The sequence below is a fragment of the Calliphora vicina genome, chromosome 2, assembly GCF_958450345.1.
Source record: "Calliphora vicina chromosome 2, idCalVici1.1, whole genome shotgun sequence".
NCBI classification, from domain to species: Eukaryota; Metazoa; Arthropoda; class Insecta; order Diptera; family Calliphoridae; genus Calliphora; species Calliphora vicina.
This window is the reverse complement of record NC_088781.1, coordinates 74,942,831-74,962,668: the sequence shown is the minus strand read 5'-3', so window position 1 is coordinate 74,962,668 and position 19,838 is coordinate 74,942,831. Positions and strand designations below refer to the sequence as shown.

The 19,838-nt window shown below is 30.2% G+C and overlaps 1 protein-coding gene across 1 annotated transcript in view; it reads left to right on the top strand.

Annotated features, from left to right (window-relative positions):
• The window catches only part of LOC135950564 (homeobox ARX homolog alr-1-like), a 54,416-nt gene extending 34,780 nt beyond the window's left edge, over positions 1–19,636 (top strand). The window contains exons 2-3 of the mRNA XM_065500100.1: positions 16,065–16,354; positions 19,625–19,636. Of these exons, the coding sequence (XP_065356172.1) occupies positions 16,065–16,354; positions 19,625–19,636 (302 nt within the window). The remainder of the gene's footprint in view (positions 1–16,064; positions 16,355–19,624) is intronic.
• Positions 19,637–19,838: the final 202 nt, after the last annotated feature.

The window sequence follows — 19,838 nt, the reverse complement described above, 5'->3', positions numbered from 1 at the left end:
TGTTTAAAAATTTTACATGTCGAAGGTACCCATATCGACGCCCCTGGAACATTTGTATGGCCCATTTTAATAACTTAAATTCGAATGCTCCTTGGCTACGCCCACGTAAATCCCGAGCGGACCAGCCGTTTAGAAATGCTAGATTTATTTCCAAAAAATTTCGATTCTGCCCCACTGTGCATCATCTGAAGCTATTAACATAATTGTAACAAAAATTTGACACTGGCCAAAAGAAAACGTATATGAGCTATTAGTGTTTTAGGATCTATTTTGAATTACGTTATGTTTTGCCTTAATACTTTAAAACCCCATTTGAAAATCTGGCTTTTAGTTATCTCAAAATATTAACAAAAAAAGAACTACCTTGAAAAAACATTGGAATTTTTTTCCAAATTTTATACATTATCATCGGGAACAATTTGTTATATTTTACATCAAGTTTCAGAGAAAGGCAGAGAAGTGAACTTTTTTGGAAGTAAATAAACCTATTATTGATAAGATGTACAAAGTAGAACATAACCTTTTTTCTAAAAAAATATATATGGATCTTAATCAATCAGATGTAAATTGGAAGTTTTGACTTTTTTGGAATTTGATTTGACCATCAATTGGAATTAATACATTATGAAATGTATACACAAAATTAATCATTTCATAAAAAGAAACATCGGAGATTATTTTGTTAAAAAGAAAGTTCTTCTTAACTGTTCCATCAGATGATTATGGTGTTTCCAAGACCCTTGAAATTGCAGACTTTCTTAAGTGAAAAAATGTCCATACTTTTTTATATTAAAAATAATATGAGAGTTTTTGGACCTTTTTAAATAAAGAGTTTTATTAGATTATTTAAAATAAAAATAGAGAAAAATAGGTCCATGAAACTCAAATAGGAGCTCAGAAAATGAAATAAGTCCCAATAAATTAAAATCCAAAAAAATGAAATAACTCCCAAATGAAAAAAAAACGAATAAACCCAATTTCAGTGAACTAACTACCAATTAAAATTACAGCGTAATTCCCAATATTTGGGTTTTATTTCATAATGAAATAATTTCCAAAAAAATATGGAAATAAAGCCCAATGAAATAAGTCCCAAAAAAATGAAATAAGACCCTAATATTTTAAATTTTAATGAAATATGTTTATTAGTGTTTCATATATGAATTTATCTAAATTTTTGTGTTTCGATGTTATTTGTCGACGTAATGTTTGGCGGAGACCTTGCTCATAGCCAGTTTTGTATGTGGCTGCATTGAGATTTAACACCTTTGAATTAAAATATATTAAATATATATAGGTGGTTGTAACCTTTGCAGGATCAAATGTTAATGGAAATACAAGAACAAATTTACATTAATTAATGTAACTGAGACAAGTTACAAGCGATAAATAGTTCGATAAAATCGACGCGATTTTTGTTACAAACTTGTTACAAAACTTGTCTATGTAAAGTAGTAAAGCTACTTTTCGTAGTACATGTAGAGCACTGTATTTTTGTATAATGATTTTTTAAGTATAATTGTTGTTCAGTAATAAAATACAACAATTTTATATTTCTACGGCGACTACTCAATTAATTCCATTAATAAAAATTAGTTTGATGTCACGAGTTCAAAGGATTTTTTAAAAAAAAAAAAACAAACTGCGAAGTGTTTTGCTTGTCTGCAGATACACCCATAGTCTCTGTCGGGAATCGAACCCGCAACCCTCAAATTGATAGCCCAACACTATATCGTCTAGTAGTCCAATTGTAATGCTATTAAGCTGCATCAAGAATATTTTAAGTCGATCCTAACGGTTTCTAGTTGTAACACAAATTTTAAAACTCTTAAAAATTTGTCAACAAATCGTTTTTATGAAAATGAAATAAAGCCCAAATAAAATGAAAAATATCTTATATGAAGTAAACTCCAATTTTTTTCTTTTTGGATTTACTTCATTTGGGAGTTATTTCATAATGAAATCAGTTAAGAAATAAGTAGTAAATTCACAACAAGAATATGTAGCTAAAAAAAACACAAAAAATATTGCCGTGTGTGGGAATCCAACAGTCACATTATTTGCTTGTGTTTGATAGTCAAGCTGCTAATTCTCTGCTCCATGTACGAGTTTTTTTATTGTAAGTTAACAATAGTTTTAACATCAACATATAAATAAATATGATATGAACAAACAAATTCATGACTTTGACTGGTGGCGAACCATTAACCTCCCGTTTTCCAGTCAAACACACTAGAAAGCTGTGCTAAATGCAAAAGTTCATTACCAACCTGTATAAAAATATGTACTTATTCTAGTAAATAAAATAATGTGATGGGTAATATGAAATTACGAGTTGTCATTACAAAAATTTTTGCTGTAGCTTCTAAATATTAAAAAACTATAATTTTTGCTTACATAAAAAGTGGTGCATTTCTAACCCTTTGATAATAATTGAGGGTGAAACCTGTAGCATATATTCAGGGTTTTAGGGTAACATTATTAGAAAAGAACACGACCAAACTACATTTTTTTCAGAAAAGAACACAAAGAAGGGTAAAAGACAGAATAAATGCATCATTTATGCCAGAAAAGAAAACACCATAAGGTTTCATTTCAGCAAAAAAAATTAAAAAGGGAACATTTTGAAAAAAAAGTCAAAAAGTTTTTGATTTTGCAAAAAAAAAGTAAACAATTTTATGTTTTCAGTTACAAAACATTTATTTTGATAGATATCGAACTCGCATTCCACTAAGCAACCAAATAGGTCTTTTAGGAAAATATTGAAGCTTTAATTTTTTTAAAAAAGGGCCCATTTAAAAAAAAAGTAAAAAAGTTTTTGATTTCGGAAAAAAATATTAAAATTTTTTTATTTTTTTAAATATTTTCGAAAGATTGAAAAAAATCACATTTAGCTAAGAACAAAAGGAATAAGTTGCATGGATGAAAAATTGTGTCTGAATTACTAATAGGGTTGCCAGATTCAGATTTGCAAAAAGCTGGACAAATCAAAAAAAAAAACTGGACATTAAAAAAATTACTGAGCAAATGTTAATTTTGGTTTTGTGTAAATAATTTTTATTAAAATATAATTTTCTCCACTGTAATTAACATATATATGTATTACACGGCGCTACAGTGTTTATAGGTCTTGTTGAGTACATTAGAAATTGTGTCAAAAAATTTCAGAACACTCTTAAATTCAGAAGTAATTCTAAAAAAACGTTTTAAGTGATGTTCGTCAACTTATCGTCCAGTAACTGAGTCAGATTTTTGTCCGATTTTAATTTTTTAACGGGTTTAGATAGAAAATTGGTTATGCTTTAAAATATCGTTCATTTTTTGATATATGGGGCATTTCAGGTCAAGTGAACCAACTTTTGAAATCGATGTCTTCCGATCGCGATGAAATTTGCACCAATGTTAGTTCTATTGGATAGTAATTCGGACACCATTTTTCAACAAGATCGGTGAAGAACTCTCTGAGTTATAGGAGGAAATTTGACATTTTGGCCAAACAGGTGTTTTTTTTTATCCATATAACTTATTACCTATTGTTCTTAGCAAAATGTGTCCCAAATAGTTTAGATAGCTATTTATGCAATCTTTCGAAAAAAAAAATTAAAAAAATTTAATAAAATATTTTTGATTTTTTTTTTTAAATCAAAAATATTTTTGACTTTTTTTTCAAAATGGGCCCTTTTTATTTATTTTTTTTAAGAAAGCTTAGGTCTTTTCCTAAGCGACCTATATGGTCGCTTAGTGGGATGCGAGTGGGATATCTATCAAAAAAAATATTTTGTAACTCAAGATTTAAAATTTTTGAATTTTTTTGCAAAATCAAAAACTTTGTTGACTTTTTTTAAAAAAATGGACCCATTTTTTAATTTTTTTTTTGCTCAGAAGAAAGCTTATGTGTTTTCCTTTAACACCCTTTTTGTCGCTAGTGGGATGCGAGTGGGATATCTATAAAAAAAATGTTTTGTAACTCAAGACATACAATTTTTTTTTGAAAAATCAAAAACCTTTTTGACTTTTTTTTTTCCAAAATGGACTCTTTTTTTATTATTTTTTTTTCTCAAAAGAAAGCTTAGGTCTTTTCCTTTAAAACCTTTTTGGTCGCTTAGTGGAATGCGAGTGGGATATCTATCAAAATAAATGTTTTGTAACTCAAGACAAATGTTTTTAAATTTATTTTTTTCATATTTGTGTGTAAGTGTTTCTAAAACCTTAAAAATAAAAACCACAACAACTGACCGATAATAGCCACTGGAGGGGTGCAATATGAGGCCGACCGCTATTAATTTTCCACCCCTAAAATTTGTCTGAGTTTTGTATCTTGCGGCTTTTTTAGTCAATCCTAGAGGTAGTTTTCAGCGCACGTGATTTTCATTGTTAAAATATCAGGTGCCCCAGAAACAAATTTTTGGAATCAAGTGGAAATATTTTATGGCCCTTCTCCGAAGTACCAGTTTATTTATTATTTTATGACATTTGACTTTAAGAAGTGGGTGGAGAGGTAGAAGCTGACAGGTAGGTTATTTATATGGTGGTTTATTTTTATTATTATTTGTAACATTTGGTTAAACTAGGTACTTTAGTATGTAAGCCCTTCTTGACCCTAATAAAAGATTTTAGACTCATTCATTAAAACGTACTACCTATATGATCTTAAAAAACTATTTATTGTCATTCTGAAGACATACGGAAATCAGTTTTTTAGAAACAGCGTTAAAGTTAAGACGTGTCTTATTTACATAAATACTTACAAAATTCAAAATGTCTACGAATTCTAAAAAGGCTAAGGTTGAAAATGAAATTTATTCGTCTTTTTGTTTTAATCCCTTTAACAAAATGAAGCACAGATCATCAGATATGCGAAATATTTCCGACGGCTTATTAAAAAAATTCCCTACGCTGTCAAAACGATTGAAAATTTGTGGATCATGCAGGAAAGAGCTCGGAAAGTTGAACGAATTACCGAATTTGAATAGTAATGAGCCTTGCGTTGAAGTTATTCCAGATGAAGACAAAAGTAATTCCGAGAATGAAGACAGAACTGTTGATGATGATGGTTATTCTAACTTTTAAAATTCAACGAATGAGTGTCGAAACCAATACCATAAGGATGCAGTAGAAGTTCTTGAACAATTAAAAGAGAAATACAAAACGTCACAGAGTGAAGCTGAAAGAATTCAACTTCTCATGCTTGCTCCAAGAACATGGAGTTCTGCAAAAACAATGACTGAGTTTGGAACGTCTCAACGAAAAGCAAGAATTGCTAAACAATTGGTTGCTGAGCATGGGATTCTCACACTCCCAAACAAAAAGAAGGGACAAACTTTGGAGTGCGATACTAAATCTCTAATAACTCAGTTTTATCAGCGAGATGATATGAGTCGCCTGATTCCAGGGATGAAAGACTGGATGTCTGTACGAATCGATGGATGTCAAAATTGGATTCACAAAATTTACACAACTGAGGCCAAAACATTGCGTTTTGGCAGGAAGCAGCGGAACTCACACAGTATGTGTTTGTATTTACCATGAAAATGTTAAATTGATGTTGAAGGAAATCAACTTAAATTACTTAAAAGATGATTCATCAGAAGATTTACACCATTACCGCGATTGCCTTAAATTGACTATGTGCCCTAATGCTACAACTTCTTGCCACTTAGGTGAATGTTCGAATTGCCCGAAAACCACATTCATCAAAGAAAATTTAATCAACTCTTTTGATCGAGAATGTATTGAGGAGTTAAAATTTGAATCTTGGCTTCAGACTGAAAGATGCACACTGAAAACCATAATTTTAAATGTGGATGATTTTGTGGAAGAACTGTGTAGAGGATTGCTAAATTTGAGAACCCATGACTTTTTAGTCAAAGAGCAGTGGTCATTCTTCAAGGACTTGAAAACACATTTGAAGTCTGGTGAATTCATTATTTCATTTGATTTCGCAGAGAACTATAAATATGTTCTTCAGGATTCCATACAAGCATTCCACTTCAATAACGACCAAGCAACTATATTCACAGTAGTTATTTACTACATGAAAGAAGAAAACCTGGAACACAAAAGTATGGCAATGATATCCGACGATTTAAAACATGACACAGTTGCAGTTTATGAGTACCAGAAGATAATACTAAATTATCTAAAATCAAAATTTACAGTAGAAAAGGTATACTACGTTTCGGACGGAGCTCGTCAACATTTTAAAAACAAAAGTAGCTTCGCAAATCTTACAGCTCATGAAAAAGATTTTGGAATGCCAGCTGAGTGGCATTTTCATCCTACTGCTCATGGTAAAGGAGCATGTGATTGTATTGGAGCAAACCTCAAATGAAATGCAGCGAAGTATAGCCTCCAGTGCTCTCATCAAGATCGCATCTTAGATGCGACTGCTTTATTCCATTGGGCAAAAAAATAGTTTTTAGTAGCAAAGAGGATCGTGAGGAAACATTGAAAACACTAACAATCGATGGCACTGCTCAATACCATGCTTTCATACCGCTTGTCGATGGAAGACTCAAGTTAAAAAAGTTTTCTGCATCTACTCAATGCGATTTCTTTCCAAAGCCAAAAAAGAAGCCAGCAGCGAAATCAGTAGCTGAATCTAATAACGCCAAGAAAGGATTGACAAAATAAAAACAGCTAATAAAGGTGACAAATAAGGAGGATAAAAGTATGGATATTTGAAAATTTAAAAACTTCATAAATTAAGTGTAAAAATAGTTATTATATAAATTGATCTATTGTGATTAAGATTAAATTTTACTAAATTATTCATCTTTTTATTATTATTATCTATTAAATTAATTATTATTACAAATAAATAACAAAATTAAATTATTCAACATTTCCATAGAAAAAAGTGATTTTTATTCCTGAGGTTAACATATTGTGGGTATTACAGTATCGAGGCTATGAAATTTTAGTTGGGTATGTTACATACCATCGGAAAGGCTAATGTGTCTAGTTTCTCTGCGTAAGTTTAATTTTTAAGGTTTACACACAAATATGAAAAAAATTAAAATAGTGCAAATTTAAAAACCTTTGTCTTGAGTTACAAAACATTTATTTTGATAGATATCCCACTAAGCGACCAAAAAGGTTTTAAAGGAAAAGACCTAAGCTTTCTTCTGAGAAAAAAAATTAATAAAAAAAGAGTCCATTTTGGAAAAAAAAGTCAAAAAGGTTTTTGATTTTTCAAAAAAAGTAAAAAATTGTATGTCTTGAGTTACAAAACATTTTTTTTTATAGATATCCCACTCGCATCGCACTAAGCGACAAAAAGGGTGTTAAAGGAAAACACATAGGCTTTCTTCTGAGCAAAAAAAAAATTAAAAAATGGGTCCATTTTTTTAAAAAAAGTCAACAAAGTTTTTGATTTTGCAAAAAAATTCAAAAATTTTAAATCTTGAGTTACAAAATATTTTTTTTGATAGATATCCCACTCGCATCCCACTAAGCGACCATATAGGTCGCTTAGGAAAAGACCTAAGCTTTCTTAAAAAAAATAAAAAGGGCCCATTTTGAAAAAAAAGTCAAAAATATTTTTGATTTAAAAAAAAAGTCAAAAATATTTTAATTAATTTTTTTAATTTTTTTTTTCGAAAGATTGCATAAATAGCTATCTAAACTATTTGGGACACATTTTGCTAAGAACAATAGGTAATAAGTTATATGGATAAAAAAAACACCTGTTTGGCCAAATGTCAAATCTTGTTGAAAAATGGTGTCCGAATTACTATCCAATAGAACTAACATTGGTGCAAATTTCATCGCGATCGGAAGACATCGATTTCAAAAGTTGGTTCACTTGACGTGAAATGCCCCATATTTGTATGTTATAAGTATTGTTTTTGTTAAGAATATCTAATAAAAAACTAGATTCATAAAATTTTTTATTTTAAGTAGCTTTTCATTGCTTATTTTGCTTCGAAAGCTTATACAAATTTATTGCACTGTATAAAGAAAATTTAGTTCTTAACAAAAATGGTTTTGTTCAACTTTTCATTAATTCGTATTTTAATAATATATTTGTAGAGTTTTTATTTTACAAGTAAATTTTTTCGAACTTTTTCGAAAAAGTTTATAAACTTTTGCAAATTAAAACCGATTTTAACGAGTAATGTATCTTTTTTTCCTATATACAATTTTCATTAAAACATTGTACAAAATAGTAGGTTTTCGTAGAAAATACTTTTTATGCATATGGAATTTCTGAAAATGATGTCAATGAGGAAGAATGTAAAAGTTAAGGATTATCAGAAGCTTTTTAATATTTTATGCATAACATAATTCAGGAATTTCATACAACTATTTCGTGAAGTTTATAAACAAATACCAAGAGATTTGTCAAATGATATGGTCCTATTTTTTTACCAAAGGTGAAATGAATGAATTCGAGAATTTAAGAAAAGTTGTATGTTTTGTATTTTCAATACCAGTAAGCAAAGCTTTTTGTGAAAGAGCTTTTACTATTTTAAACAATCTTCATAGTAAAGAAAGAAGCCGAATGTCATTCGACCTGATTAAAGCTGAAATATTAATACGAACAAATTTAATGAAGTTTGTAAAGATTTTCAAAATTTTTTACAAACCTCTAGGTTTGGAATTGCCCAAAATCCGTAAGATCAAAAACGAATTAAAGTGGCAGAGTTTTTAGTATTTAATAATATAAATATGTATATCACGGACTGAACCGAACAAATTTAAGTTTAGTTAAATTAATTTTAAGGAATGAAATGAAAAATTTTTAAAATTAACACACTGCTAAAAAAACACTTTTTGTAAGAACTTGAAAATCGACCAAGTGTGGGTTGCAGACCCCCGTTTTCAAAGATTTTGAAACTCCCTAAAAATTATTTTGAAAAAACTGTTTTGCGATAGGTCGTAGTACTTTAGTAAAACATTTTTAGACCGACAAATTTTAAACAGTTATGGAATGGCAATGAATTAAGCTGTCATAAAATTTATGCATAAAAAGTATTTTCTACGAAAACCTACTATTTTGTACAATGTTTTAATGAAAATTGTATATAGGAAAAAAAGATACATTACTCGTTAAAATCGGTTTTAATTTGCAAAAGTTTATAAACTTTTTCGAAAAAGTTCGAAAAAATTTACTTGTAAATTAAAAACTCTACAAATATATTATTAAAATACGAATTAATGAAAAGTTGAATAAAACCATTTTTGTTAAGAACTAAATTTTCTTTATACATTGAAATAAATTTGTATAAGCTTTCGTAGCAAAATAAGCAATGAAAAGTTACTTAAAATAAAAAAGTTGATGAATCTAGTTTTTTATTAGATATTCTTAACAAAAACAATACTTATAACATACAAATATATCAAAAAATGAACGATATTTTAAAGCATAACCAATTTTCTATCTAAACCCGTTAAAAAATTAAAATCGGACAAAAATCTGACTCAGTTACTGGACGATAAGTTGACGAACATCACTTAAAACGTTTTTTTAGAATAACTTCTGAATTTAAGAGTGTTCTGAAATTTTTTGACACAATTTCTAATGTACTCAACAAGACATATAAACACTGTAGCGCCGTGTAATACATATATATGTTGATTACAGTGAAGAAAATTATATTTTAATAAAAATTATTTACACAAAACCAAAATTAACATTTTCTCAGTAATTTTTTTAATGTCCAGTTTTTTTTTTTGATTTGTCTAGCTTTTTAGACCCCCATCTCCAGCTTTTTGCAAATCTGAATCTGGCAACCCTATTAGTAATTCAGACACAATTTTTCATCCATGCAACTTATTCCTTTTGTTCTTAGCAAAATGTGATTTTTTTCAATCTTTCGAAAATATTTAAAAAAATAAAAAAATTTTAATAATTTTTTTCCGAAATCAAAAACTTTTTAAAAAAAATGAAAGCTTCAATATTTTCCTAGAAGACTTATTTGGTTGCTTAGTGGAATGCGAGTTCGATATCTATCAAAATAAATGTTTTGTAACTGAAAACATAAAATTGTTTACTTTTTTTTTGCAAAATCAAAAACTTTTTGACTTTTTTTTCAAAATGTTCCCTTTTTAATTTTTTTTGCTGAAATGAAACCTTATGGTGTTTTCTTTTCTGGCATAAAAGATGCATTTATTCTGTCTTTTACCCTACTTTGTGTTCTTTTCTGAAAAAAATGTAGTTTGGTCTTGTTCTTTTCTAATAATGTTACCCTAAAACCCTGAATATATGCTACATGTTTCACCCTCAATTTTATCAAAGGGTTATAAATGCACCACTTTTTATGTAAGCAAAAAGTATAGTTTTTTAATATTTAGAAGCTACATAAAAGAAAATTGCATAAATGGTAATGACCCAGTAACAATTTTGTAAATTTTTGTAATGACAACTCGTTATTTCATATTACCCAGCACATTATTTTATTTACTAGAATAAGTACTTATTTTTATACAGGTTGGTAATGAACTTTTGCATTTAGCACAACTATCTAGTGTGTTTGACTGGAAAACGGGAGGTTAATAGTTAGTAACTCGTACATGGAGCAGAGAGTTAGCAGCTTGACTATCAAACACAAGCAAATAATGTGACTGTTGGATTCCCACACACGGCAATATTTTTTGTGTTTTTTTTAGCTACATATTCTTGTTGTGAATTTACTACTTATTTCTTAACTGATTGTAAGTACATTTGTAAGCTTGACCCATGAATTTTTTAAAAATCTCGAACAAGGGTAAGTAGTATTTCAGTCAAATAACAAGTAGTTATGCCTTGGCTGCAATATTAATTGCTGGCTTACTAAGTAAGTAAAGTTTTTGCTGGGGATTTTGTTGTATTGTGATCGTTAAAAATGCAACACATTATGAGGGTATGGGTAACATTTAATAAATGGTACACAATATGTAGGCAACATTTTGTGTCAGAAAAGAAAACACCATTAGTCTTTTCCTTGAAGACCATTTTGGTCGGTTATTGGCATGCAAGTGGGATATCCATCAAAATTAATGTTGTGTAACTCAAGACATACAATTTTTGATTTTTTTCTTCAAAATCTAACTTTTTATCTAAAGTGGGCCCTTTTTATACCCTTCAGCTTCGTGAGAAGGGTATATATAAGTTTGTCATTCCGTTTGTAATTTCTACATTTTTCATTTCCGACCCTATAAAGTATATATATTCTGGATCCTTATAGATAGCGGAGTCGATTAAGCCATGTCCGTCTGTCTGTCTGTCTGTCTGTCTGTCTGTCTGTCTGTCTGTCTGTCTGTCCGTCTGTCTGTCTGTCTGTCTGTTGAAATCAATTTTCTGAAGGCCCCAGATATCTCCGGGATCCAAATCTTCAACAATTCTGTCAGACATACTTTCGAGAATTTTGCTATTTAAAATCAGCAAAATCCGTCCATAAATAACGGAGATATGAGCAAAAATCCGAGACAACCTCTGAAAATTTCATCAAAAAACACAATGTATTGCATGCTTTGACAAAAAAACAACAAAACGTATGTTTGGATGTGCAAGTTTTGTGTATTTTGTTTTTTTTTTGTGTTTTGTTTCTTTTGGCATTGTTGTTGTTTTTTATACAACTAAACGTTTGTTTGGTTGTGTGTTGGTTTTTTTTACAAAAAAGCAACAAAACGTATGCTTGGTTGTGCATGCTTTACGTATTTTGTTTTTTTTTTTTGTGTTTTGTTTCTTTTGGCGTTGTTGTTGTTTTTTATACAACTAAACGTTTGTTTGGTTGTGGGTTGGTTTTTTTTGACAAAAAAGCAACAAATCGTATGTTTGGACAAAAAAGCAACAAATCGTATGTGTGTTTTGTTTCTTTTGGCGTTGTTGTTTTTTATACAATTAAACGTATGTTTGGACGTGTGTTGGTTTCATTGGCTTGCGTATTTTGTTTTTTCTTTTGGTGTTTTGTTTCGTTTGGCGTTGTTGTTGTTTTTTGTGTTCTTGATAAATTTAGGATGCTGTACGCTGAAAGTGGGCAATGTACATACATATATACTAATTATAAAAAATAATAATGCATCCACAACAAAGGTGAAGGGTATATAAGATTCGGCATAGCCGAATATAGCACTCTTACTTGTTTTAATTTTTTTTGCTCAAAAGAAAGGTCCATTCCTTTAAGAGGGGTTTAGTCGCTTAGTGGGATGCGAGTGGGATATACAGTGGGGAGCAGAGGTGAGTACTTGTTTGTATTTTTTCTATTACTTGGTGCATAAAAATATTAATAATAATGAAGCGATTATAATTTTTTTTTTCATTCTTATTTTGTTCTTAACAAAACTGATCTTAAAACAAATTAAAAAACAATAAGCAACGAGAGAAAATTGAATAACAACAAAATAACACGTATGTACTCAGTTTTGCTCATACTTGTTCATAACAAAATTAGTAGAACAATTTAAAATTTAACGTTATTTTAAATTTACTTTTCTATTTGGTTGCTGTAATCTTGAGTTTTGTTAATATACACTTTTGTTTTAAATTGCAATTAAATAAGTTAGTACACCAAAAAGTAAAGTTTTTTAATATAAAACAAAAAGTTGCTATTTTTTTAAAACAATGAAGAAACTGTCGCGTACCGTCGAAAATTCGATTGTAAATATGACAAAAATGGCTCTTCATCACGTATGATAGCTAAAGAACTAAATTTAAGTCAATCAGTGGTTATAAGAATGCACAGTGGGGCAGAATCAAAATTTGTAAATAAATTTGGCATTTCTAAACGGCTTGTCCGATCGGGATAAAATTTGAGTTCGGTGTAGCCAAGGAGTATTCGAGTTTAAGTTATTAAAATGGGTCCTACAAATAATCCAGGGGCGGCGCTATGGGGTCTCAAAGTAGGGTACCTTCGATATGTAAAATTTTTAAACACGTGTTTTTGTTTCCCATCCTATTTCAAAGAATTTTATATTTTTGGAAAGCGCTCGGCTAGATCTTGAAAAAACATGCTTATCTCTTATATTTATTTATCTCTTATAATTTCCTAGTTATAGGCATTTCAAAATTGAAATTTTAAAATTTTGCCATACCTTGGTCCGCTTTTTTAAAAATATAGGACACTTTTGGACCGAATGGACTCGAGTTTTTTTTGTTAGTTAGACAACTAATTACGAATAACATACAAAATAAATAAAATAAATTTTCAATTTAAATATTCAAAAAATAGTTGATTTTTGCTGTTTTTTGAGCGAAAAGGTGACATAACTCTTTTTTCATTAAAAAACAACTTTCTTTAAGAACATATAACAATTTTATGTTTTTCTATAAAGTTTCTTTACGGAGAACATTTTAGTATAAAAAACATGTCCTATTTTTCGAACATGTCGGCCCTACGCCCTTTGGAAATTGACCTACTTTTTATCAAAATTTCAACTTTGGGCCACATGTTCTAAAATCCCAAAGCTGGGATCAGAAAACGGAAAGCAGTTTTGGAAACCCTGATGTGTTCCCTATTTATCCCTAAAGTATTTTTCCAGCCCCGAAGGAAATGTGGACCCTATAGACAAAATTGTAAAAAATACCATTTTTGGGATTTTCGCTCCAATTTTTAGGAATTGCGGGATTCCCTTTGACCTTTTGACAAGTTTTTTTTACACCTTGTTATTTAGAATGAGAAACTTAAAAAACGCTGAAAATTTCATTGAGTTTCGTTAATAAATAAAGATTTTATTACATATTACGTATTCATTGAGTTTCTAAAACTAAAATTTATATTAAAATTTTAATAGGATTGCAAATATTAGGAACAATTTGATCCATATTTTTTTCGAGCTATATTTTTTTGTTTAGATAAGTTAATTTTTGGTCTTACAAAACAAATTTCAAGTCAATATCTCAATTAGATTCAAAAATATTCCACTTTAAAACTCCGTCCTTCAAAAATATTGCACTTTTTCATACCCAACTCAAATTTTATCCCGATCTGACAAGCCGTTTTGAAATTCCAGATTTATTTCTCAAAAATTTCGATTCTGCCCCACTGTGGAATGTTAGAACTGCGAAATGAAGCTCCGCAAGTTCAGGCAAGAGGTCACCGAAAACTATTAACTGATGCACAGTGGTATGGGAAAAGAAAGATGGAAATAAATCTGTAACTTCTAAACCCTTAGTCCAATTTAAATGAAATTTCACATGCACAAAGAGGAAGTGTTGTCGAGTTTAAGTTTTGAATTTGGACCTCATGACCCTACCAAGAGCGGGACCAGGGGTCCCTACAGTAGGACACCTCGGGTATGTTCAATTTTAAAAATTATCCTATTTCTTCGTTTGTGTTCCGATTTCAAAAAACTTACGTATATAGAATCTTCTCATCCTTATGATAAAAAGGATGAGAGCGGACCCGTCTTTAACTCCAAAGGAAGCTTCCATAGCAATAAATAAAAATGTTATCCGATGGACAGCAGGAAGAGCACACAACATTGGATACATCTCAGCTGTGAAGAAACCTAAACCTGCGTTGTCACATAAAAATGTTTCGGCACGGCTAAAATTCGCCAGGCAACACAAAGATTGGACTGTTGATGACTGGAAGCGCGTAATATGTACAGATGAGTCCAAGTTTAACCGATACCAGTCTGATGGTAAACAGTATTACTGGCGCCGACAGCAGGAGACCATTCAACGACACCATATTAAACAAACTATCAAGCACGGCGGAGGCAACATCATGGTGTGGGGTTGTTTTACATGGTGGCATGTTGGTCCATTGCAAAAAATTGATGGCATCATGAGAAAGGAAGACTATTTAAATATATTGCAGACCCATCTTCCCGATTTTGTAGACATGAGCGCATATCCTGAGGAAGAAATTGTGTATCAACAGGATGGAGACCCGAAACACACCTCATAAATCGTTAAGGAACGGTTAACTGGGCAAAATTTTCAATTGATGCAGTGGCCTCCGCAAAGTCCTGACCTTAATCCAATTGAGAATTTGTGGTTAATTGTGAAAATACTTTTGGGACAATATCGAACAGCACCATCTAACTTAATCGAGTTGTGGTAACGTGTGGAGCTGGAGTGGCAGAAAATTCCGGATGAAATTATCCAAAAATTGGTTGAAAGTATGCCCAATCGCATAAATAGTGTATTACAAAATAAAGGGCTATGGACCAAGTATTAAAAACACAACATATTTTAAATGTTGTCTAAAAGTGCAAAATTTAGTACAAAAGAGTTATTTTAAATTTATTTAGTTTTTTCTTTGAATATGAAGTTTTTTGTTTTATTTTAAAAACATTTTTGTTAGCAACTGAATATTAAATAAAATAAAAAAAAAATAAAATCGCTTCATTATTAATAATTTTATGCGCCTGCAAATGCAGAAAATACAAATATGTACTCACCTCTGCTCCCCACTGTATATCAAAATAAATGTTTTGTAACTCAAGACATACAATTTTTGAGTTATTTTGATATATGATTCGCATCCCACTACGAGTCCAAAAAGCTCTTAGAATAGACCTAAGCTTCCTTCAGAGCAAAAAATAAAAAAACGGCCCATTTTGGAAAAACTGTTTTTGACTTCGCCAAAAAAATCAAAAATTGTATGTCTTGAATTACAAAACATTTATTTTGATATATATCCCACTCGGATCACACTAATCGACTAAAACCCTCCTTAAGGAATGGACCTAAGCTTTTACTTGAAAAATTGTATGTCTTGAGTTACAAAATATTGTCTATACAGACTACGAGTCCAAAAAGCTCTTAGAATAGACCTAAGCTTCCTTCAGAGCAAAAAATAAAAAACGGCCCATTTTGGAAAAACTGTTTTTGATTTCGCCAAAAAAATCAAAAATTGTATGTCTTGAATTACAAAACATTTATTTTGATATATATCCCACTCGGATCACACTAATCGACTAAAACCCTCCTTAAGGAATGGACCTAAGCTTTTACTTGAAAAATTGTATGTCTTGAGTTACAAAATATTGTCTATATTTGTACAAGTTACAAGCTGTACGAAGGTGTCAAATTTTACCTTATGGTCACAAATTTAATTTTCTTAAATAATATATGCTCCTCTATGAATCTTCATACATCACGTTGAATTTATATATTTATATTATTGCAGAATACTCCATTTCAAATAGTTCGACAGAATTTGAAGATCGTATTGGTTGTTCCACTCCTAACAGTTCAGATGAAAAATATTCAAATACTCTTGAAGCTTCGAATCTTAATGGTGATAAATTGGCTACGACAATATCATTGAACAACAACAAACAAAGAAGATCTCGTACAAATTTTACTTTGGAACAGCTTAATGAACTGGAACGATTATTTGAAGAAACGCATTACCCTGACGCATTTATGAGAGAAGAACTGAGTCACCGGCTTGGTTTAAGTGAAGCTAGAGTACAGGTAAGTAAACACCCTTTTAAAAGTTCTCTTTTGAACATTATATTCACTAATTAATACATACCTATGTATTACGGATATAACTATTGACAATTTTTGCAAACATGCAAATTGGCATAGCATAGTCGAATAGAGTATAAAAAAATATGAAAAACCACTGTATTATTTTTTCGCGGTTGTTAAAAAAGTTCACGCACCAAACGCAATAAAGTTTTTCATTAAATATTTTCAATTATTTTGAAATACAATATATTTTATTTTAATAATAACTGCGGACATACTTCAAAAAATAATTTTTAAATAAGGGAAGTATACCTCACACTTGCAAAAAAAATATGAAATTATTTATATAATTTTTCAGAGAAAAAAAAATTGGTTCATTTTAGAAATTGCTGTTGGTGGGTGATGTTTTTGATTCCAAAATTATTTTCATTACTTATACAACATTGGCCATCACGTGGTGGTATGCCAAAAATTTCGCCAAAATTAGTTATATCCCTAATATGTATGTTTTCATTGGTGGCATGTCACAGTGGCCATTGGTGACATTAAGTGACATTATGTCCATGGACATTATTTAATTTTGGTAGTGTCATAATGTCCATGGACACTATGTAACTTTGCTTATGGATATTATGACACTTTTGAAAGTGTCATAATGTCCAAATTTAGATAAACTTTTGTTCAGATAAACTCATTTTTATAAAACTTTTGGAACAAATCAAGATCCCAGAAACAGTTTATATTTTCACATTAGAAAGCTTCATGTAGCGACGCCGCCTGTCGCGTTCCATGGAGGAGAAAGCCCCTAATCGCGGCCGCCAATAAGAAAAACCTTTTTCTGCGAAACCGAATAGTGGCTCGCCATATTACTGAGAGCAAAAAAAAACTTGTCTTTGAAAAAAATGTCTACGTGGGACTTTCTCCTCCATCGAACTTTCTTGTAAATAAATGATTAAAATTATTTTTTTCTGTCAAATTCATTCCTAAATTCATATTCATGTTTTATATTTTCCATTTTAACTTCTTTAACAGTTTTTTAAACTTTTAGGCCCTAATTTTGTAAATCACGTCACCAAAGTGATATTTATGTGCATATCAAAAACAAAATTTCACACATTTCAAAAATTTGTTTTTGTTTTATATACAAATTCTGAACCAAACAAGCGCACCAAAATTCAAGCGTTGATTTGCCTTTCATAATTTTAAAATGTTGTGAAATGTGTGAAATTTTATGGACATCATGTCACTCCAAACACATGGACATTATGTCAATGGACACTGTGACATGCAACGTTTTCATTTATTAATAAACATAAACCAGAGAACGATATGGTATCATATTGTTTCGAAATTGCATTATAAATTTGAATTTAACAGTGCAAAGCTTTGGTAGGATTTGGTTGCTATCAATTATCTCTTTTATCTTAGGAGATATGTATTAGCATTTGAAAATTAAATTTTCAACATTATTACCCACCCTACCCTTGTTTTTCGATAACAGCGGATCTAAATATAACTTTTTCAGTATTCTTTAAAATTATGAAAATGTTATAAAATAAATTATATTTCTAAGGAAATCAATTTAATGAACTTGAGCCTAAATAATTAATAATATTAAATGAACAAATATTGGAAAATTTTTGATACCGAGGGGACCAGTTCCATCCAGAAAACGTTACACATTTTTTTAGGAAATTCTGTAAATATGTATGATTAATCTGAATCACTGAATAATTGTCTGCATCGTTTTGGAATTGGTTCAACCTCACTTTCATCTCTAGACGATATAATCATATTGTCATCATATAAAATATTATTTTCATCACTAGAATTAATTTAGTGAATACGGGATCAAAGAATTTTTAGGGGCTTCAATTGTTCTTGCAAAATAATTTGTCAATAAACTTTGCGATTTTGATATCCGGAAAACAGATCAGTCAGTCCGCCATGAATCTCTAATGCTCTTTCCGTATCTGGATCCATATTAAGAAAACGAGACCTGAGTGTATTTTGTTTTTGTTACAATAACAAAATACATGTAAAATTTACACTCAAAGTACTCGCTTTTATTATAAAAACTATGTTTGGTATTTATATAAACATAATGTATGCGCCATCACACAGTGGGGCAGAGTCGAAATTTTTTGGAAATAAATCTGGCATTTCTAAACAGCTGGTCCGATCGGGATAAAATTTTACATGGGCGTAGCCAAGGAGCAGTCGAGTTTAAGTTATTAAAATGGGACATACAAATGCTCCAGGTTGATTCTGCCCCACTGTGCATCATTGTAAAGTGCTTCGAAATGTCTTCATATATGTTAATATTAGCCCATTAGGAGACAATTATAAATATTATTACCTTGTCATTAGAGAAGCCAAACGGGGAATCCCGTTCCTGAAAATCCCGGGGTTTTCGGGATTTCCTAAATCCCGAAGCCCTGAATTTTTTAACTTTAAATCTCGGGGTTTTCGGGATTTTCCAAATCCCGTTTTTCATAAATAAATAGGGGAAATTGTCATTTTTGTATGCCTTTTTCATGTATTTTGACATTCTACATGCCCGAATATCACAAAGTGATGTTCAGCAAAGTTGTTAAGCTCAACTCCTGCTACAATATAGTTAATAAAGGAAAACGGTATTTTTGGTTTTTCTTGAGTGGGGCTCTAGAAAATCAATTCTTCACCTTTTTTTGTAAGTTGTCTACACGCAGAGAACAAACATGGTTCGACATGGTTACGACAACTATACTATGTTCTTTGTAACAATATATTGTTGACGTAAACATATAATAGTTGTTTTAATTCAATTTCAACCATATTTTAGTTACTGTAAACGTTTATATTTTCATCGCAATTATAAATATGAATATGGTTTTCGGACAACTAAATAATGATAAATATGTAAACATATTATTATTATGTACAACCATTAAATGTTAAGTTTCCATACACGTAGTCATAATATGTTTAAGATGTAAACAGAATATGTTTACAACAACTAAATAATAATAAATAGGTAAACATATTATACTATGTAGTCATAATATGTTTAAGAAGCAAACAAAATATGTTTACTTTTAATAGTCTTTTTTCCCACCATTTGTGAGTGTTGGTGTTTGTCTAAGCTATGTTATTTTTACAAGTAAATTTTGAGTGTCTGTAATTCCCATTCGCTCTATACTTTGTGTCATATTATGATTGATTTATATCATATTTTGATTATTTCAGAACATGTTATGATTAATTTGTATCATAATTTGATTATTTCAGAATATATTATGATATTTAATGATACTAATAATGATCATAATATGTTTGGGACTACAAGCATAAATCTGATCATAATATGTTGCTCTTAGTTTATGGTTACCACAACCATGTTTTTTCTCTTCAGATGAAATAGATTTTATCTCAGATGAGGAGCTCGAACAAAATGAAAATATTTCGAATGCGTTTTTGCTATACGATTTTTCGTGAAAAAAAT